Genomic DNA, 22,594 nt, shown 5'->3' with positions numbered 1-22,594 from the left:
AACCAAAAATGTGTCTGTAGTTCTTCTCCAATTCTTTTTACCTCCTTTGCCTGGAACAAACCGCAGCAGAAGCAGCAAATTTGGGTTTCTTACAAGATCTCGTGTCTTTTGTAAGAGAAAAGTATTGTGATCCTAAGCAAAAAAAGAAAATGTGAATTTACATCTAATGTACAATAAATAATTATGATCGCTATCTGGAGCTAGAAACGTTGTTTTTTTTTTTCCGGGGAAGAAGGTGAAGACTTTATCCCGGATCCAGATGTTATATTTTAAAGTACATTTGTAAATGTAAGGCATAGTCAAATAAAATAATTTCGTTACCAAAATCCAAGCACGTGTGTGGATTATGCTCCAGCAGGTTTCGGTCCTTGGTGTGTGCGTTACACATGCATATGCATGGATCCTGTCGTGTTTGCAAAATATATGCATGTGTTTGTGAATCGCACATGGACCCGGCAGTGTGTGTGAGATTTATGCATGGATCCAGCAGTGTTATGGTGAATTGTGCATGAATCCGGCAGTGTTACGGTTAATTATGCATGGATCCGGCAGGGTTTGTGCGAATTATGCATGGATCTGGCGCGTGGATACGGCAGTGTTACGGTGAATTATGCATGGATCTGGCAGTCTGTGCAAATGATGCATGGATCTGGGCAGTGTTACTGTGAATTATGCATGGACTCTGCAGTGTTTGTGTGAATTGTACATTGATCTGGCCGTGTTTGTGTGAATTATGCATGGATCCGGCAGTGTCATGGTGAATTATGCATGGATCCGGCAGTGTCATGGTGAATTATGCATGGATCCGGCAGTGTCATGGTGAATTGTGCATGGATGCGGCAGTGTGAATGGATCTGGTAGGATCCGGCAGCATTTGTATGAATTATGCATGGATCCACCAGCGTTTGCGCAAATTTATCCATAGATCTGGGCAGTGTTACTGTGAATCATGCCTGGATCTAGCAATGTTTGTGTGAATTATACATGGATCTGGTAGGATCCAGCAGAGTTTGTGAAGTACATATTGACCCGGCAAGATCAGACAATGTTTTTGAGAATTCTGTATGGAGCCGGAGGATCTGGCTTTTACACACGCCTCGCACACACACACACACGGTTTTCTGTGCGTTTGTCACAAAAGTATCCCGCATAACTGTTAAATTTGCATAAAAATGTACTCTTAAAATGAAGAGAAAAGAACTAGTAGGGTTTTTGCATGGCAATTATAGAGAACTTTGCTAGATGTTTATATATACATAACATGTAGGGGACAACATATAGTTTAATAAATCGGAGAGCAGATAACTGGAGCGGTGATCATAGGCAGAATTGTACAGTACTCTGAAGAAATCTTACAATATATATAAGGGGATACATACAGTATGCAAAGAAATTATAATATTAAACAGGAAGAAACTCCTGAAAGACTTTAGATATCTAACCCTAACATTGTCCTTACAATCCATATGAGCTCCTCCTCATACCCTAACTCAGTGTTTCTCAACGGGTTCCCGGCAATTATCAGGTAATTTGAAAATTGAACCAAATACAGAAGAATTGACAATGCATGTGATCTCAGACGCGCTATTAGAGAGTGTTGGGGTTCCTTACAATGCATCTGATCTCAGACGCACTATTAGAGAGGGTTTGGGTTCCTTACAATGCATCTGATCTCAGACGCGCTATTAGAGAGGGTTGGGGTTCCTTACAATGCTTCTGATCTCAGACGCGCTATTAGAGAGGGTTGGGGTTCCTTACAATGCATCTGATCTCAGACGCGCTATTAGAGAGGGTTGGGGTTCCTTACAATGCATCTGATCTCAGACGCGCTATTAGAGAGGGTTGGGGTTCCTTACAATGCATCTGATCTCAGACGCGCTATTAGAGAGGGTTTGGGTTCCTTACAATGCATCTGATCTCAGACGCGCTATTAGAGAGGGTTGGGGTTCCTTACAATGCTTCTGATCTCAGACGCGCTATCAGAGAGGGTTGGGATTTCCACAAAATGTCACAATATAATTATAGGGTTCCTTAACCAAAAAAAAAGGTCGAAAATCAATGCCCTAACTCCTCTGACACTTCTTTTCCTGCTAGCTGTGCATGAGGGAGCAGTTATACGATTATCATGTGACATTGTAACACCGACAGTAAACACCAGAGGGAGCTGTGCGATCATGGAGTAAAATACACCATATGAGGAAATATACGCCCCGCGGTCCTCTGAAAAACAAGTAGTAGAAAGGAAACCTTTTACTCGTCACGGGCCATCGTTTTCGTTTTTTTGCCATATTTTGAATGTATTAATTTAATAGGTTATTTAATGCTATAATTAGGGTTGCCAGGTGGCTTCTCCAAACATACTGGACACAACAGTGAAATGTGTGACGAGCTCTCAGCGCACACACTCCTCTGACTGCTCCATGCTGTTTCCTCTTCTCCATGGCCCCACCCCCAGGAAACCTGACCCCCCCTCCTCCTGATTGGCTGCTGCTGGATAATGAAGCTGCCCAGCCCCCTAGCAGCAGCCCTGCTTTCAGGGAAATCCCGCGGCCCCCCCCTAGCCGGTCACTATGCCCAGAGAGTTAATACCGGACACACACACGCCCAGTGTGGCCTCTCATTTGTTACTGGACAGTGTGTCCTAAATACAGAACCGTTCTGTTCAATGCTGGACACCTGGCGACCCTATGTGAAGTTATGAGAGAGAATACTTTACCCAAACCCAGGTTTGGAGAAGAAAGCAGGGCACGGCGGCAAATGTGATCAAAGGAATATATTATCCATAACGATCCAAAAAACGATGTTTAGGTCCGCTATGGGTGGGGTGCGCAAAGTGGGGGGGGGGGGGCGCGGCGGTTGCAGAGGCCCCGCGCTCTTCCCCCAAGGCGTTTAAATTAATGGCCGGGGGATCGCGTGAGGCCTCTGCAACTTCACTTACCTTGTCTCCAGCGACACGTCAAATGACACCACGGGGGAGGGGGAGGGGGGTTCACGTGACCCCCATGCTTATGAGAGATGAAGAGGTCATGTCTTGTCACTCAACAGAAGGGAAGCTTAAAATGTGGGGGGGGGGAAATGTATTGGAAATAGAAATACACCTGGTGGTTACATTGCATGCCTCAGCCGGGTCTGTAACCCGGCCTATCCGCATTATCGCTTAGCAAACCGTGCTTCCACTGCAGCAGGGGATTCTGGGTAATGGCATGACTGTGAGAGCTCATTTGCATGTCATTTCCCAGAATCCCCGGCTGCAGTGGAAGCAATAATGGGGAAAGGCAGGGTGGCAGAGCTCTCTGAGACATGCAAATGGGCTCACAAGGGGTATTTTTATTTGCTGGGTAATGACATGCAAATGAGAACACAGCGTCTTCAAGTTTGCCTTAAGGCAGCAGTCCCGGCCGCCCGTTTTCTTCACACAATATGGCGGGCGGGCGGGGTCAGCCTCGCTCCAGCTGGCAACAGAAAGCTGCGATATTGTCACATTAAAAAAAAAATGAACTGTTACTTTAGGCCCTGGTGGAAGAGCTAAGGTAACCGCTGATTACCCGGGGAAGGCCGGGGTTTCCACGTAATCGGCACATCGCTTTATATCCGTAGCTGTTTTAGGTTATCTTTGGGGGTTACGTTTAAACTCTAAGGCTGGGGCCATGGTGCACGGTGGCGCCGCCGTGACGCTTGAAGGGGGTGCGTTTTTCGGCCATGGTACGCGCCGTCCCTGGGCGTGCCAGTGGCGTCACGGAGCCTGTTCACCCTCATTGGGCCGAACCGCTCACGTGACCGGCCTGTCGCGCCAATAAATCAGTTTGAACTGATTTCTTGCGCACCGCGCGCCCCCTCCCGCTTCCGCGCGCCACAAGGACGCGAACACTGCCTTTAGGCCGTCTGTTCGCTCAGCGTCTGCGGTACCATGGCCCCTTTCTTCCTTTTTAACATGAATCCCTCTGTTTTTAGCTCTGAGCGTCGCCCAGGTTATGAGATACGTACAGTGTTAGCTGCAGGTCGACTTCCACGATTTTTAAAGATGGCACCCGCCGTCATCCCTTCCAAAACGACAATGTCAGTATACCACTGTACAATATAAAGTGCTTAGGCTACATTTAGCACAACAAACGGCTAGATTTATGATACTATACTATATATACAGTGGCGGATTTCCCGTTGGGTGCCCCCCCCCCCCCCCGTATACATTTGCCGCGCTCTCGGGCCTATAAGGGGAAGGCACTTACATGTTGCGACCGCCCCTCCGTCCCCTTTGGAGTCCCGTCGTCCAATGACGCCGCGGACGTCACCAACGTGGCGTGACACGGCGTCTCATTGCCATGGCAACGTGACGGCGAGACATCACGTGACGGAACGGTGTCACCTTACCATGGCAACATGACGGCGAGACATCACGTGACGGCACGGTGTCACGTTACCATGGCACCGTGACGCCGCGCGCCGTCGCGTTGACGACGTCCGCCGCGCCATTGGACGCTGGGGTTCCAAAGGAGACGGAGGGTGTGCGGCGCCACGGAGGTCGGCCGCCCAATGAGGGCGAACCTGCTCCGTGACGTCACTGACACGCCCCTAGACGGCGCATCCAGCATGTCAGAAAAACGCACCAGCTCCACGCGGGTGACGTCACGGACGCGCAGGCCTCCGCGCGGGGCGAAGGCAGTGGGGACCTGCCTTTACAGTCAAGCTTCCACAGATTTTATGTTCATTTTCCTCCACTTTAAATACCATCAATAAAGATCCAAAACAAGTTATGGGGAGCAAAAAAAAGGGAGGAAAACCCTGCACCGTACAGTGTGCAGCAGCGTATACAAATACCCCGTGTGAGCTCATTCGCACGTCCCAGCCAGGTCTGCAACCCTGCCTGTCCCCAGCATCTCTTAGGCTGCGGTCCCAGTAATGTCTGTGACACGCGCGCCCGGCGGGGGGGGGGGGGGGGCGGCGCGTGTCACAGCGCTAACCGCGATCTGCGGTCTGTGAGGGAGAGGAGAATCTTGCGATGGGAGGGGGCGTGGTCGGGGATTTGCGGTTGGCGTGGCCATTACGTCGCGCGGCTGGTTCGACCCTCATTGGGTTGAACCGCCGGTGGGGGCGTGGCCACGCCTCCGTCGCTAGGAGTAAACTCAATTTTATTGAGTTGGGAAAAACCCTGCCGCACGGCGCGGATGCACCTTCTGCGTGACGGTGCGGTGTGGGCCCAGCCCCATTGAGGGGCGGTGCTTACACGCACAGTGCACGCCGCGCCGTGCGCACAGGCTGTACTGGGACCCGCAGCCTTAGCAGACAATGCTTCCACTGCAGCCAGGGATTCTGGGTAATGACATGCGAATGAGCACTCACAGTGTGTCCATTTTTGCTTCTTGTCCATTTCGACATGGACCCCTACAAGCGTACGCCTCTCGTATTGCACAGCCTGTGCTGCAAAGCTGCGTAACAACGGCAGGCAAATGCTTGTAGGGGTCCATGTTTAAATGGACATGAAGCAAAAGATGGCACAGCGTGCTCTTTTGCTTGGCATTACCCAGAATCCCTAGGTGCAGCACTTTATGCTAGGAGATACTGGGGACAACAGGCAGGGTTGGGACGTGCGAATGTGCTCACAGGTAACAACAAAGAACACGTTCTTAGCGTTTATTTCTTTTATTTACAGGTTTGCTTCATTGATGCTATACATTTTCTAACGGTATTTATATTGTTATCGCTTACGTTCTCATTTCATGTTTTGACACTCGACAGTGAAGTTAGAATATCCGAGATGTTGCCTCTTTTCTGAGACACTGCTCGGGGGGGTGGGGGGGGGGGGTGTGTGTGGGGGGGGGGGGGGGGGGTACGCCGTGCCCGGGAGCAGAACCAGGCAGTAATTATCCAGCCATTCTTCTGTAAGTACATTGCTGCCATGGTAACAGATGGTCTGTCCCAGGCAGAGTCCGAAGCTCGGAAATTAACATCGACAAACCACAACTGGCCTAAAAAAAATAAAATCCCCCAATGTGCAGACAGGAGACGTGAGCAGGAGCAGGGTTACTGGTCTCATCTGAGTGTTAACGTGTTAATGTGAACGGCGGAGGAGTGATATACCCCCCTCTCCCACAGCAGGTTACTGTATATACATGGTCGCGGCAGAATGTCAGAATTTCATTTCCCTTCCCGGAGGTTCCTCCCACCTAGAAGAAAAATACGGGGTTCTTTTTCCTCTCACTGTGTGTGAGTGTGACGGCCAGTTATATGAGTGTGACGGTCAGTGGGTGCGAGTGTGACGGCCAGTTATATGAGTGTGACGGTCAGTGTGTGTGAGTGTGACGGCCAGTTATACGAGTGTGACGGTCAGTGTGTGTGAGTGTGACGGCCAGTTATATGAGTGTGACGGTCACTGTGTATGAGTGTGACGGCCAGTTATATGAGTGTGACGGTCAGTGTGTGTGAGTGTGACGGCCAGTTATACGAGTGTGACGGTCAGTGTGTGTGAGTGTGACGGCCAGTTATATGAGTGTGATGGTGAGTGTGTATTACTGTGACGGTCAGTGTGTATGAGTATGATGGCCAGTTATATGAGTGTGATGGTCAGTGTGTGTGAGTATATGAGTATGATGGCCAGTTATATGAGTGTGATGGTCAGTGTGTGTGAGTATATGAGTATGATGGCCAGTTATATGAGTGTGATGGTCAGTGTGTATTACTGTGATGGTCAGTGTGTGTGAGTATATGAGTATGACAGCCAGTTATAGGAATGTGATGGTCAGTGGGTATTACTGTGATGGTCAGTGTGTATGAGTATGACAGCCAGTTATAGGAATGTGATGGTCAGTGTGTATGAGTATGACAGCGAGTTATAGGAATGTTACGGTCAGTGTGTATTACTGTGACGGTCAGTGTGTATGAGTATAGCAGCCAGTTATAGGAATGTGACGGTCAGTGGGTATGAGTGTGACGGTCAGTGTGTATGAAAATGATGGACAGTTATGGGAATGTGACGGTCAGTGGGTATGAGTGTGACGGTCAGTGTGTATGAAAATGACGGACAGTTATGGGAATGTTATGATCAGTGGGTATGAGTGTGATGGTCACTATGTATTCTGTGTATTACTGTGACGGTCAGTGTGTGTGAGAGTGACGGACAGTTATATGAGTGTAATGGTCAGTGTGTATGAGTGTGATGGACAGTTATACAAATGTGATGGTCACTGTGTATGAGAGTGTCGGTCACTGTGTATGAGTGTGGGGGTCACTGTGTATGAGTGTAGGGGTCACTATGTATGAGGGTGAGGGTCAGTGTGTGTGTGTGTGTGTGTGTGTGTGTGTGTGTGTGTGTGTGTGTGTGTGTATATGATGATCACAGTGTATAAGTGTGAGGGTCACTGAATATAAGTGTGACGATCAGTGTGTATGAGTGTGAGAGGCACTGTGGATGAGTGTGAGGGTCAGTGTGTATAAGTGCGATGGTCAGTGTGTATGAGTGTGTCGATCACTGAATGAGTGAGAGGGCCACTGTGTATGAGTGTGATGGTGTGTATGAGTGTGAGGGGCACTGTGGATTAGTGTGAGTGAGTGTATAGGAGTGTAGGCATCACTGTGTATGAGTGTGATGGTAAGTGTGTATGAGTGAGAGGGGCACTGTGGATGTGTGAGGGTCAGTGTTTATAAGTGTGTCGGTCATTGTGTATGAGTGATGTTAAGTGTGTATGAGTGTGAGGGGCACTGTGGATGAGTGTGAGTGTTAGTGTATAGGAGTGTAGGCGTCACTGTGTATGAGTGTGAGGGGAACTGTGTATGAGTGTGAGAGGGGCACTGTGGATGAGTGTGAGGGTCAGTGTATAGGAGTGTAGGCGTCACTGTGTATGAGTGTGAGGGGAACTGTGTATGAGTGTGAGAGGGGCACTGTGGATGAGTGTGAGGGTCAGTGTATAGGAGTGTAGGCATCACTGTGTATGAGTGTGAGGGGAACTGTGTATGAGTGTGAGGGGCACTTTGTATGAGTGTGATGGTGTGCATGATTGTGAGGGGCACTGTGGATGTGTGTGAGGGTCAGTGTATACGAGTGAAGGCATTACTGTGTATAAGTGTGAGGGGAACTGTGTATGAGAGTGGCGGACACCGTGGATTGGTGTGAGGGGTACTGTGTATGAGTGTGAGGGTCAGTGTGTATGTGTAATGGTCAGTGTGTATGAGTGTTATGGTAACTGTGTATAAGTGTTAGGGTCACTGTGTATGAGTGTGACAGTCACTGTGTATGAGTGTGCCAGTCACTGTGTATGAGTGTGCCAGTCACTGTGTATGAGTGTGACAGTCACTGTGTATGAGTGTGAGTGTCAGTGTATAGGAGTGTATGCGTCACTGTGTATGAGTGTGAGGGGAACTGTGTATGAGTGTGAGGGGCACTGTGGATGAGTGTGAGTGTCAGTGTATAGGAGTGTAGGCGTCACTGTATGAGTGGGGAACTGTGTATGAGTGTGAGGGGAACTGTGGATTAGTGTGAGTGTCAGTGTATAGGAGTGTAGGCGTCACTGTGTGAGTGTGATGGTAAGTATGTATGAGTGTGAGGGGCACTGTGGATGAGTGTGAGGGTCAGTGTATAGGAGTGTAGGTGTCACTGTGTATGAGTGTGAGGGGCACTGTGGATTAGTGTGAGTGTCAGTGTATGAGTGTAGGCGTCACTTTGTATGAGTGTGAGTGGAACTGTGTATGAGTGTGAGGAGCACTTTGTATGAGTGTGATGGTGTGTACAGTATGATTGTGAGGGGCACTGTGGATGGGTGTGAGGGTCAGTGTATAGGAGTGTAGGCATCACTGTGTATAAGTGTGAGGGGAACTGTGTATGAGAGTGGCAGACACCGTGGATTGGTGTGAGGGGTACTGTGTATGAGTGTGAGGGTCAGTGTGTATGTGTAATGGTAAGTGTGTATGAGTGTGATAGTCACTGTGTATGAGTGTGCCAGTCACTGTGTATGAGTGTGACAGTCACTGTGTACGAGTGTGACAGTCACTGTGTATGAGTGTGACAGTCACTGTCTATGAGTGTGACAGTCACTGTGTACGAATGTGACAGTCACTGTGTACGAGTGTGCCAGTCACTGTGTACGAGTGTGATAGTCACTGTGTACGAGTGTGTAAGTCACTGTGTACGAGTGTGACAGTCAGTGTGTACGAGTGTGACAGTCACTGTGTACGAGTGTGACAGTCACTGTGTACGAGTGTGACAGTCACTGTGTACGAGTGTGACAGTCAGTGTGTACGAGTGTGACAGTCAGTGTGTACGAGTGTGACAGTCACTGTGTACGAGTGTGACAGTCAGTGTGTACGAGTGTGACAGTCACTGTGTACGAGTGTGACAGTCACTGTGTACGAGTGTGACAGTCAGTGTGTACGAGTGTGACAGTCACTGTGTACGAGTGTGACAGTCACTGTGTACGAGTGTGACAGTCACTGTGTACGAGTGTGACAGTCACTGTGTACGAGTGTGCCAGTCACTGTGTACGAGTGTGCCAGTCACTGTGTACGAGTGTGACAGTCACTGTGTACGAGTGTGACAGTCACTGTGTACGAGTGTGACAGTCACTGTGTACGAGTGTGACAGTCACTGTGTACGAGTGTGCCAGTCACTGTGTACGAGTGTGATAGTCACTGTGTACGAGTGTGTAAGTCACTGTATACGAGTGTGACAGTCACTGTGTACGAGTGTGACAGTCACTGTCTATGAGTGTGACAGTCACTGTCTATGAGTGTGACAGTCACTGTGTACGAGTGACAGTCAGTGTGTACGAGTGTGACAGTCACTGTGTACGAGTGTGACAGTCAGTGTGTACGAGTGTGACAGTCAGTGTGTACGAGTGTGACAGTCAGTGTGTACGAGTGTGACAGTCAGTGTGTACGAGTGTGACAGTCAGTGTGTACGAGTGTGACAGTCACTGTGTACGAGTGTGACAGTCAGTGTGTACGAGTGTGACAGTCAGTGTGTACGAGTGTGACAGTCACTGTGTACGAGTGTGACAGTCACTGTGTACGAGTGTGACAGTCAGTGTGTACGAGTGTGACAGTCACTGTGTACGAGTGTGACAGTCACTGTGTACGAGTGTGACAGTCAGTGTGTACGAGTGTGACAGTCAGTGTGTACGAGTGTGACAGTCAGTGTGTACGAGTGTGACAGTCACTGTGTACGAGTGTGACAGTCAGTGTGTACGAGTGTGACAGTCAGTGTGTACGAGTGTGACAGTCACTGTGTACGAGTGTGACAGTCAGTGTGTACGAGTGTGACAGTCAGTGTGTACGAGTGTGACAGTCAGTGTGTACGAGTGTGACAGTCACTGTGTACGAGTGTGACAGTCAGTGTGTACGAGTGTGACAGTCAGTGTGTACGAGTGTGACAGTCAGTGTGTACGAGTGTGACAGTCAGTGTGTACGAGTGTGACAGTCACTGTGTACGAGTGTGACAGTCACTGTGTACGAGTGTGACAGTCACTGTGTACGAGTGTGACAGTCAGTGTGTACGAGTGTGACAGTCACTGTGTACGAGTGTGACAGTCAGTGTGTACGAGTGTGACAGTCAGTGTGTACGAGTGTGACAGTCACTGTGTACGAGTGTGACAGTCACTGTGTACGAGTGTGACAGTCAGTGTGTACGAGTGTGACAGTCAGTGTGTACGAGTGTGACAGTCAGTGTGTACGAGTGTGACAGTCAGTGTGTACGAGTGTGACAGTCACTGTGTACGAGTGTGACAGTCACTGTGTACGAGTGTGACAGTCAGTGTGTACGAGTGTGACAGTCAGTGTGTACGAGTGTGACAGTCAGTGTGTACGAGTGTGACAGTCAGTGTGTACGAGTGTGACAGTCACTGTGTACGAGTGTGACAGTCACTGTGTATGAGTGTGACAGCCAGTGTGTATGAGTGTGACAGTCACTGTTGGGGCTCTGAGGATTGTCCGGGGGAGGGAACAGTTGGATGCTGCACTTTGTGGAGAGAGAGGACAGGGGAGAGAAAGAGAGAGACAAAGAGAGAGAGAGAGTTGCCCAGGAGACAGGGTGTGTACGGGGGTCTCTATCCCGTCCCTGTGTCCCGGGTGGGGGGTCTGCAGTCCGGTCCCGGGTGTGGGATCTGCAGTCCGGTCCCGGGTGTGCGGGGTCTGCAGTCCGGTCCCGGGTGGGGGGGTCTGCAGTCCGGTCCCGGGTGTGGGATCTGCAGTCCGGTCCCGGGTGGGGGGGTCTGCAGTCCGGTCCCGGGTGTGGGGGGTCTGCAGTCCGGTCCCGGGTGGGGGGGGGGGGGGGATCTGCAGTCCGGTCCCGGGTGGGGGGTCTGCAGTCCGGTCCAGGGTGGGAGCCCGGCCCCGGGTGGGGGGTCTGCAGTCCGGTCCCGGGTGGGGGGTCTGCAGCCCGGTCCCGGGTGGGGGGTCTGCAGCCCGGTCCCGGGTGGGGGGTCTGCAGTCCGGTCCCGGGTGGCGGCAGTAACAGGTGGGTCCTGAGAGGTCCGGTGCTGTCCGGCGCTGTGATTGGGGTTCCCCCGGGATGGGCTCTCCATGTCGGTTCTGGTCTGGTTCTGGTTCCCCGGTGCTGGGGGATCCCCGGGATTCGGATCTGGGCCGCCGGTTCCGGTCGTGGTGCCTCCGGACCTACGGAGACTCGGCCAAGACTAAGACGGTGACCCGGGGCAAATACGAGCGGATCGCGGCGGTTCTGCGGGGCGGAGCCGGACCCGGGGACCGCGGAAAGTTCCACTTCTGGGTCCGATCCAAAGGATTCCGGCTCGGAACCGGTGGGGAGCAGGAGGAGCGTCCGGCCGTGTATGTGCCGGTGAAGTCGGTGAGTCCGGGGTCCCCCCCACATCTGTATCTGTCACTGTCCCCCCTGTCTGTATCTGTCCCCCCTATCTGTATCTGTCACTGTCCCCCCTGTCTGTATCTGTCCCCCCTATCTGTATCTGTCACTGTCCCCCCCTGTCTGTATCTGTCCCCCCTATCTGTATCTGTCACTGTCCCCCCCTGTCTGTATCTGTCCTCCCATCTGTATCTGTCACTGTCCCCCCCTGTCTGTATCTGTCCCCCCTATCTGTATCTGTCACTGCCCCCCTATCTGTCACAGTCACTGTCCCCCTGTTTGTATCTGTCACTGTCCCCCCCTATATGTATCTGTCACAGTCACTGTCCCCTCTGTCTGTATCTGTCACGGTCTCTGTCCCCCCTTATCTGTATCTGTCTCAGTCACTGTCCCCCTGTCTGTATTTGTCTCTGTCCCCCCTATTTGTATCTGTCACACTCACTGTCCCCTTATCTGTATCTGTCACACTCACTGCCCCCCCCCCCTATCTGTATCTGTCACTGTCCCCCTATCTGTATCTGTCACTATCCCCCTATCTGTATCTGTCACTGTCCCCCTATCTGTATCTGTCACTGTCACTTTCCCCTTATCTGTATCTGTCACAGTCACTGTCCCCCCTATCTGTATCTGTCACTGTCACCCTATCTGTATCTGTCACACTCACTGTCCCCCCATCTGTATCTGTCACAGTCACTGTCCTCCTATCTGTATCTGTCACATTCACTGTCACCCAATCTGTATCTGTCACTTTCACTGTCCCCCCTATCTGTATCTGTCACTGTCCCCCCTATCTGTATCTGTCACAGTCACTGTCCTCCTATCTGTATCTGTCACTGTCACCCCTATCTGTATCTGTCACAGTCCTCCTATCTGTATCTGTCACATTCACTGTCCCCCTATCTGTTTCTGTTACTGTCACCCTATCTGTATCTGTCACAGTCACTGTCCCCCTATCTGTATCTGTCACATTCACTGTCCCCCTATCTGTATCTGTCACTGTCCCCCTATCTGTATCTGTCACTGTCCCCCCTATCTGTATCTGTCACAGTCACTGTCCTCCTATCTGTATCTGTCACTGTCACCCCTATCTGTATCTGTCACAGTCCTCCTATCTGTATCTGTCACATTCACTGTCCCCCTATCTGTTTCTGTTACTGTCACCCTATCTGTATCTGTCACAGTCACTGTCCCCCTATCTGTATCTGTCACATTCAGTGTCCCCCTATCTGTATCTGTCACTGTCCCCCTATCTGTATCTGTCACTGTCCCCCTATCTGTATCTGTCACTGTCCCCCCTATCTGTATCTGTCACAGTCACTGTCCCCCTATCTGTATCTGTCACAGTCACTGTCCCCCCTATCTGTATCTGTCAGAGTCACTGCCCTCCCCATCTGTCACAGTCACTGTCGCCCTATCTGTATCAGTCACTGTCCCCCCATCTGTATCTGTCACACTCACTGTCCCCCTATTTGTATCTGTCACTGTCACTGTCCCCCTATCTGTATCTGTCACTGTCACTGTCCCCCTATCTGTATCTGTCACTGTCACTGTGTACGAGTGTGACAGTCAGTGTGTACGAGTGTGACAGTCACTGTGTACGAGTGTGACAGTCACTGTGTACGAGTGTGCCAGTCACTGTGTACGAGTGTGCCAGTCACTGTGTACGAGTGTGCCAGTCACTGTGTACGAGTGTGCCAGTCACTGTGTACGAGTGTGACAGTCACTGTGTACGAGTGTGACAGTCACTGTGTACGAGTGTGCCAGTCACTGTGTACGAGTGTGATAGTCACTGTGTACGAGTGTGTAAGTCACTGTGTACGAGTGTGACAGTCACTGTGTACGAGTGTGACAGTCACTGTGTACGAGTGTGACAGTCACTGTGTACGAGTGACAGTCAGTGTGTACGAGTGTGACAGTCACTGTGTACGAGTGTGACAGTCAGCGTGTACGAGTGTGACAGTCAGTGTGTACGAGTGTGACAGTCAGTGTGTACGAGTGTGACAGTCAGTGTGTACGAGTGTGACAGTCAGTGTGTACGAGTGTGACAGTCAGTGTGTACGAGTGTGACAGTCAGTGTGTACGAGTGTGACAGTCACTGTGTACGAGTGTGACAGTCAGTGTGTACGAGTGTGACAGTCACTGTCCCCCCTATCTGTATCTGTCACTGTCACCCTATCTGTATCTGTTACACTCACTGTCCCCCCATCTGTATCTGTCACAGTCACTGTCCTCCTATCTGTATCTGTCACATTCACTGTCACCCAATCTGTATCTGTCACTTTCACTGTCCCCCCTATCTGTATCTGTCACTGTCCCCCCTATCTGTATCTGTCACAGTCACTGTCCTCCTATCTGTATCTGTCACTGTCACCCCTATCTGTATCTGTCACAGTCCTCCTATCTGTATCTGTCACATTCACTGTCCCCCTATCTGTTTCTGTTACTGTCACCCTATCTGTATCTGTCACAGTCACTGTCCCCCTATCTGTATCTGTCACATTCACTGTCCCCCTATCTGTATCTGTCACTGTCCCCCTATCTGTATCTGTCACTGTCCCCCTATCTGTATCTGTCACTGTCCCCCCTATCTGTATCTGTCACAGTCACTGTCCCCCTATCTGTATCTGTCACAGTCACTGTCCCCCCTATCTGTATCTGTCACTGTCACTGTCCCCCTATCTGTATCTGTCACTGTCACCCCATCTGTATCTGTCACACTCACTGTCCCCCTATTTGTATCTGTCACTGTCACTGTCCCCCTATCTGTATCTGTCACTGTCCCCCTATCTGTATCTGTCACTGTCACCCTATCTGTATCTGTCACTGTCCCCCTATCTGTATCTGTCACTCTCACTGCCCCCACTATCTGTATCTGTCACAGTCACTGTCCCCCCTACCTGTATCTGTCACAGTCCCCCCATCTGTATCATCTGTCACACTCACTGTCCCTCTATCTGTCACAGTCACTGCCCCCCCCATCTGTATCTGTCACACTCACTGTCCCCCTATCTGTATCTGTCACCGCCACTGTCACAGGGGTCTGACCCCCTGTCTGTACCTCCACCATAACAGTTGCGTGTGACACTCATGTACAGAACATGCTTGGACAGAACACGCATGGACAGAAACTGATAGAGAAACATCCACAGTGATACAGTGACACATAGTGACATACTGTACTGTATAGACTGTCACATACACAGTGACATACTGTACTGTATAGACTATCACATACACAGTGACATACTGTACTATATAGCCTGTCACATACACAGTGACATACTGTTCTGTATAGACTGTCACATACACAGTGACACACAGTGACATATTGTACTGTATAGACTGTCACATACAGAGTGACACACAGTAATATATTGTACTGTATAGACTATCACATACACAGTGACACACAGTGACATATTGTACTGTTTAGACTGTCACATACACAGTGACATATTGTACTGTATAGACTGTCACATACACAGTGACACACAGTGACATATTGTACTGTATAGACTGTCACATACACAGTGACACACAGTGACATATTGTACTGTATAGACTGTCACACAGTGACACACGGTGACATATTGTACTGTATAGACTGTCACACAGTGACACATGGTGACATATTGTACTGTACAGACTGTCATACAGTGACACATGGTGACATATTGTACTGTATAGACTGTCACACAGTGACACATGGTGACATATTGTACTGTATAGACTGTCACACAGTGACACATGGTGACATATTGTACTGTACAGACTGTCACACAGTGACACACGGTGACATATTGTACTGTATAGACTGTCACACAGTGACACACGGTGACATATTGTACTGTATAGACTGTCACACAGTGACACATGGTGACATATTGTACTGTACAGACTGTCACACAGTGACACATGGTGACATATTGTACTGTATAGACTGTCACACAGTGACACATGGTGACATATTGTACTGTATAGACTGTCACACAGTGACACATGGTGACATATTGTACTGTATAGACTGTCACACAGTGACACATGGTGACATATTGTACTGTACAGACTGTCACACAGTGACACATGGTGACATATTGTACTGTATAGACTGTCACACAGTGACACATGGTGACATATTGTACTGTATAGACTGTCACACAGTGACACATGGTGACATATTGTACTGTATAGACTGTCACACAGTGACACATGGTGACATATTGTACTGTACAGACTGTCACACAGTGACACATGGTGACATATTGTACTGTACAGACTGTCACACAGTGACACACAGTGACGTATTGTACTGTATAGACTGTCACACAGTGACACATGGTGACATATTGTACTGTACAGACTGTCACACAGTGACATACCGGGGGCCGCGGAAAGTTAAAGCTCACTTGCGAGCACATTCACATGTCTGCGTCCATACAGCCTTCGACCACGCGGATACGTGCATGACGTCATCTGCGTGAAGCGGGTGCGTTTTCAGGCCATGGTAGATGCGCCATGGGGGGCGTGTCTAGGGGCGTGTCTGTGATGTCACGGAGCTGGTTCGCCCTCATTGGGCGAACCGCTCTCGTGACCTGCCCGTCGCGCCTAGAAACCAGTTTCAACTGATTCCTCGCGCGCCGCGCGCCCACTCCTGCTGTCACACGCGCCCGCACGGTCTATGGGACGATCAATGCCTTAAGGCAACGTGATCGCGCCACACGCGGGCGACTCCGCGCGGTCTTCGGCAGCATGGATGTCGCCATAGACAGGTTTGCAACCCTGCTTTTCACCATTATCACCTAGCATACAGTGCTTCCACTGCAGCAAGGGATTCTGGGAAATGACATGCAAATGAGCACACCGTGTCACCTTTTGCCTGAAATCCCTTTTTACATGGAACTCTTATAAGCTAATGCTTGCTGTTAACACAGCTTTAAGCAGAGCATGAGATTAGATGCAGAGCCAGAGAAACCACTCATAGACAGCTGTTTCAGCCTTGTGGTTCTCATCAGTGTGAGGCTGGTTGTCCTGGCTTTGCAATTTTCAAGGCTGGGTAGGATTTACCTCACACATTTTAAGTTATGGTGGGTGAAAAAGGCGACAAGGAACCTCTTATATATATATTTTTTTGTTTGTTTGTTTTTCTTTGTACATCTTCTTTTTCCACATTCTTAGGGCACTTTTGTTTTGTTTTTTTTTTTAACCAGTTTTACCTGCACTGGAGCTCACACACATAGCACATACATAGCACACACATAGAACATGCATAGCACACACATAGCACATACATAGCACAAACATAGACATGCATAGCACACACACAGCACATACAAAGCACACACATAGAACATGCATAGCACACACATAGCACACACATAGAACATACATAGCACACACATAGAACATACATAGCACACACATAGAACATGCATAGCACATACAAAGTACACACATAGAACATGCATAGCACACACATAGAACATGCATAGCACACACATAGAACATGCATAGCACATACAAAGCACACACATAGAACATGCATAGCACACACATAGCACATACATAGAACATGCATAGCACACACATAGCACATACATAACGCACATACATAGAACATACATAGCACACACATAGAACATATAAAACGCACACATATAGCACATACATAGCACACACATAGAACATACATAAAGCACACACATAGAACATGCATAGCACACACATAGAACATGCATAGCACATACATAGCACACACATAGAACATATATAACGCACACATATAGCACATACATAGCACACACATAGAACATACATAGCGCTTCTAAATGTTAACCCCTAAGACACCACACACATGTCACGCATCCCAAGCTACTGGCTGCATCATATGTTTCCTCTTGTGCCCCATGCAGTGGAGGATATACAAAAGACACAGTGTAACAAGGGGTAGTGTGCCTGCGGAGCGGGTCTCCCCGTGACATGGTGGCACGACCTGTACTTATGAGATAGAAAAACATATAGATATGAATCAAATCATTTGCCACGTTGGACGTGCATTGGGGCTTCTTTATTCACCATTGTACCTGTCCCCCATCTCAAACCCCACCTGCTTATCGAAGCATACGAGCAGCTTCGTGGCTGATACTATACACCTCATACAGCCACCGCGGCCCACTGCAGACGCACTCACCTGAACACCTTCCTACTGAACGTTCTCCGTACTTACCAATTAGATTGTAAGCTCTTCGGGGCAGGGACTCCTTTTCCTAAGTGTAAATTTAATGTCTGAGGCGCTTCTCCCCATGATCTGTTATTTGTATTATTTGTTATTTATATGATTGTCACGTGTATTACTGCTGTGAAGCGCTATGTACATTAATGGCGCTATATAAATAAAGACATACAGTACATACATTGAAGTAAAGTGTTTGTGTCTTACGGAATAGCACCGTTTAGGACATTTGGCCCAAAGCATACTCTCAGTACTCCCTTCTGTCACATCGTATTTTATTTGATAGGGGGGGAGGAACAGATGTCCTGAGAATCAGACATGGGACCTGCCTGGGAGTGGGGAGGGGGTGGGGGTACTAGAGCTGAATTGTACATACATACTAATATAAATATACACACGTGTATCTCAGGGTCTGGACGACACGGCTAATTAAGTGATGTGTAACTGGCTTCCGATGATCTGTCCCTGCACAGACTTCTGTCACTAATTTGATTCAGTGATTTAACGATCAACCCTTGAGATTGGGGGCGGCTAATGTGTGTTTGGGGGCGGGGGGGTAATGCGTTTGTGGGGGGTAATGAGTGTTTGTGGGGGCTAATGTGTGTTTGTGGGGGCTAATGTGTGTTTGTGGGGGCTAATGTGTGTTTGTGAGGGGTAATGTGTGTTTGTGGGGGGTAATGAGTGTTTGTGGGGGTAATGTGTGTTTGGGGGGTAATGAGTGTTTGTGGGGATAAGGGGTAATAAGTGTTTCTGGGGGTAATGTGTATTTGTGGGGGGTAGTGTGTGTGGGGATAAGGGGTAATGAGTGTTTGTGGGGGTTAATGTGTGTTTGTGGGGGTAATGTTTTTGTGGGGGTTAATGTGTGTTTGGGGGGGTAATGAGTGTGGGGGTAAGGGTTAATGTATGTGTGTGGGGGGGAAGAGGATTGTTCTTGTATTGGGGTGGGATTGTGTGTGTTGGGTGTTAGTGTGTGTATGTATGGGGGTAGAGATTGTGTGTGTGTGTAAGTGCGAAGGTGTGGGTGATTGACTTGTGTGTCTTGGGTAAGTGATATGTTGGGGAAGGTGTGTGGAGGGTCCATATGAGTATGTCTCAGGTGGGAATATATGTGAGAGGAGAATGATGTGTGTTGGGATAAGTTGGTGGGTGTGAAAGAACATCCTCGCGCCCATCCTAATGCTCCGGTTACTAACACTCACAGGCTTGGCTTCTATATTCTCAACCCTGTGGCTTGGAGTCTGTGTCCCATTCCCGTGACTTGGAGTCTGTGTCCCATTCCCGTGACTTGGAATCTGTGTCCCATTCCCGTGACTTGGAATCTGTGTCCATTCCCATGACTTGGAATCTGTGTCCCATTCCCCGTGACTTGGAATCTGTGTCCCATTCCCGTGACTTGGAGTCTGTGTCCCGTTCCCTGTGACTTGGAATCTGTGTCCCATTCCCGTGACTTGGAATCTGTGTCCCATTCCCTGTGACTTGGAATCTGTGTCCATTCCTGTGACTTGGAATCTGTGTCCCATTCCCGTGACTTGGAATCTGTGTCCCATTCCGTGACTTGGAGTCTGTGTCCCATTCCCGTGACTTGGAATCTGTGTCCCATTCCCTGTGACTTGGAATCTGTGTCCCATTCCCGTGACTTGGAATCTGTGTCCCATTCCCGTGACTTGGAATCTGTGTCCCATTCCCTGTGACTTGGAGTCTGTGTCCCATTCCCCCGTGACTTGGAGTCTGTGTCCCATTCCCGTGACTTGGAGTCTGTGTCCCATTCCCCCGTGACTTGGAGTCTGTGTCCCATTCCCGTGACTTGGAATCTGTGTCCCATTCCCGTGACTCGGTGTCTGTGTCCCATTCCCGTGACTTGGAATCTGTGTCCCATTCCCGTGACTTGGAATCTGTGTCCCATTCCCTGTGACTTGGAATCTGTGTCCATTCCTGTGACTTGGAATCTGTGTCCCATTCCCATGACTTGGAGTCTGTGTCCCATTCCCGTGACTTGGAATCTGTGTCCCATTCCCGTGACTTGGTGTCTGTGTCCCATTCCTGTGACTTGGAATCTGTGTCCCATTCCCTGTGACTTGGAATCTGTGTCCATTCCTGTGACTTGGAATCTGTGTCCCATTCCCTTGACTTGGAATCTGTGTCCCATTCCCGTGACTTGGAATCTGTGTCCCATTCCCTGTGACTTGGAATCTGTGTCCATTCCTGTGACTTGGAATCTGTGTCCCATTCCCGTGACTTGGAGTCTGTGTCCATTCCTGTGACTTGGAATCTGTGTCCCATTCCCGTGACTTGGAATCTGTGTCCCATTCCCTGTGACTTGGAATCTGTGTCCCATTCCCGTGACTTGGAATCTGTGTCCCATTCCCTGTGACTTGGAGTCTGTGTCCCATTCCTGTGACTTGGAATCTGTGTCCCATTCCCGTGACTTGGAATCTGTGTCCCATTCCCGTGACTTGGAGTCTGTGTCCCATTCCCGTGACTTGGAATCTGTGTCCCATTCCCTGTGACTTGGAATCTGTGTCCCATTCCCGTGACTTGGAATCTGTGTCCCATTCCCTGTGACTTGGAGTCTGTGTCCCATTCCCCCGTGACTTGGAGTCTGTGTCCCATTCCCGTGACTTGGAGTCTGTGTCCCATTCCCCCGTGACTTGGAGTCTGTGTCCCATTCCCGTGACTTGGAATCTGTGTCCCATTCCCGTGACTTGGTGTCTGTGTCCCATTCCCGTGACTTGGAGTCTGTGTCCCATTCCCGTGACTTGGAATCTGTGTCCCATTCCCTGTGACTTGGAATCTGTGTCCATTCCTGTGACTTGGAATCTGTGTCCCATTCCCGTGACTTGGAGTCTGTGTCCATTCCTGTGACTTGGAATCTGTGTCCCATTCCCGTGACTTGGAGTCTGTGTCCCATTCCCGTGACTTGGAATCTGTGTCCCATTCCCGTGACTTGGAATCTGTGTCCCATTCCCTGTGACTTGGAATCTGTGTCCATTCCCGTGACTTGGAATCTGTGTCCCATTCCCGTGACTTGGAGTCTGTGTCCATTCCCGTGACTTGGAATCTGTGTCCCATTCCCGTGACTTGGAATCTGTGTCCCATTCCCTGTGACTTGGAATCTGTGTCCCATTCCCGTGACTTGGAATCTGTGTCCCATTCCCGTGACTTGGAATCTGTGTCCCATTCCTGTGACTTGGAGTCTGTGTCCATTCCTGTGACTTGGAATCTGTGTCCATTCCCGTGACTTGGAGTCTGTGTCCCATTCCTGTGACTTGGATCCATTCCCGTGACTTGGAATCTGTGTCCCGTTCCCGTGACTTGGAGTCTGTGTCCCGTTCCCGTGACTTGGAGTCTGTGTCCCATTCCCGTGACTTGGAATCTGTGTCCCATTCCCGTGACTTGGAGTCTGTGTCCCATTCCCGTGACTTGGAGTCTGTGTCCCATTCCCAGTGACTTGGAGTCTGTGTCCCATTCCCGTGACTTGGAGTCTGTGTCCCATTCCCGTGACTTGGAATCTGTGTCCCATTCCCAGTGACTTGGAGTCTGTGTCCCATTCCCGTGACTTGGAATCTGTGTCCCATTCCCTTGACTTGGAGTCTGTGTCCCATTCCCGTGACTTGGAATCTGTGTCCCATTCCCGTGACTTGGAATCTGTGTCCCATTCCCTGTGACTTGGAATCTGTGTCCATTCCCGTGACTTGGAATCTGTGTCCCATTCCCGTGACTTGGAGTCTGTGTCCATTCCCGTGACTTGGAATCTGTGTCCCATTCCCGTGACTTGGAATCTGTGTCCCATTCCCGTGACTTGGAATCTGTGTCCCATTCCCGTGACTTGGAGTCTGTGTCCCATTCCCTGTGACTTGGAATCTGTGTCCCATTCCCGTGACTTGGAATCTGTGTCCCATTCCCTGTGACTTGGAGTCTGTGTCCCATTCCCCCGTGACTTGGAGTCTGTGTCCCATTCCCGTGACTTGGAATCTGTGTCCCATTCCCCGTGACTTGGAGTCTGTGTCCCGTTCCCCGTGACTTGGAATCTGTGTCCCATTCCCCGTGACTTGGAATCTGTGTCCCATTCCCCGTGACTTGGAATCTGTGTCCCATTCCCCGTGACTTGGAGTCTCTGTCCCATTCCCCGTGACTTGGAATCTGTGTCCTGTTCCCGTGACTTGGAGTCTGTGTCCATTCCCGTGACTTGGAATCTGTGTCCCATTCCCGTGACTTGGAGTCTGTGTCCCGTCCCCGTGACATGGAATCTGTGTCCCATTCACGTGACTTGGAATCTGTGTCCCGTCCCCGTGACTTGGAATCTGTGTCCCATTCCCATGACTTGGAGTCTGTGTCCCATTCCCGTGACTTGGAGTCTGTGTCCCATTCCCGTGACTTGGAATCTGTGTCCCATTCCCGTGACTTGGAGTCTGTGTCCCATTCCCGTGACTTGGAATCTGTGTCCCATTCCCGTGACTTGGAGTCTGTGTCCCATTCCCGTGACTTGGAATCTGTGCCCCATTCCCATGACTTGGAGTCTGTGTCCCATTCACGTGACTTGGAATCTGTGTCCCGTCCCCGTGACT

The 22,594-nt window shown here is 49.8% G+C and overlaps 1 protein-coding gene across 1 annotated transcript in view; it reads left to right on the top strand.

The window, feature by feature from the left end:
- The first annotated feature begins 11,408 nt into the window (after nucleotides 1-11,408).
- Nucleotides 11,409-22,594, top strand: part of NOL4L (nucleolar protein 4 like) — an 86,883-nt gene continuing 75,697 nt past the window's right edge. Inside the window, exon 1 of the mRNA XM_075571758.1 lies at nucleotides 11,409-11,785. Within this exon, the coding sequence (XP_075427873.1) occupies nucleotides 11,492-11,785 (294 nt within the window). The 5' untranslated portion in view covers nucleotides 11,409-11,491. The remainder of the gene's footprint in view (nucleotides 11,786-22,594) is intronic.

Source organism: Ascaphus truei, chromosome 15 (assembly GCF_040206685.1).
Source record: "Ascaphus truei isolate aAscTru1 chromosome 15, aAscTru1.hap1, whole genome shotgun sequence".
NCBI classification, from domain to species: domain Eukaryota; kingdom Metazoa; phylum Chordata; class Amphibia; order Anura; family Ascaphidae; genus Ascaphus; species Ascaphus truei.
This window is presented reverse-complemented; position numbering and strand designations above follow the sequence as displayed.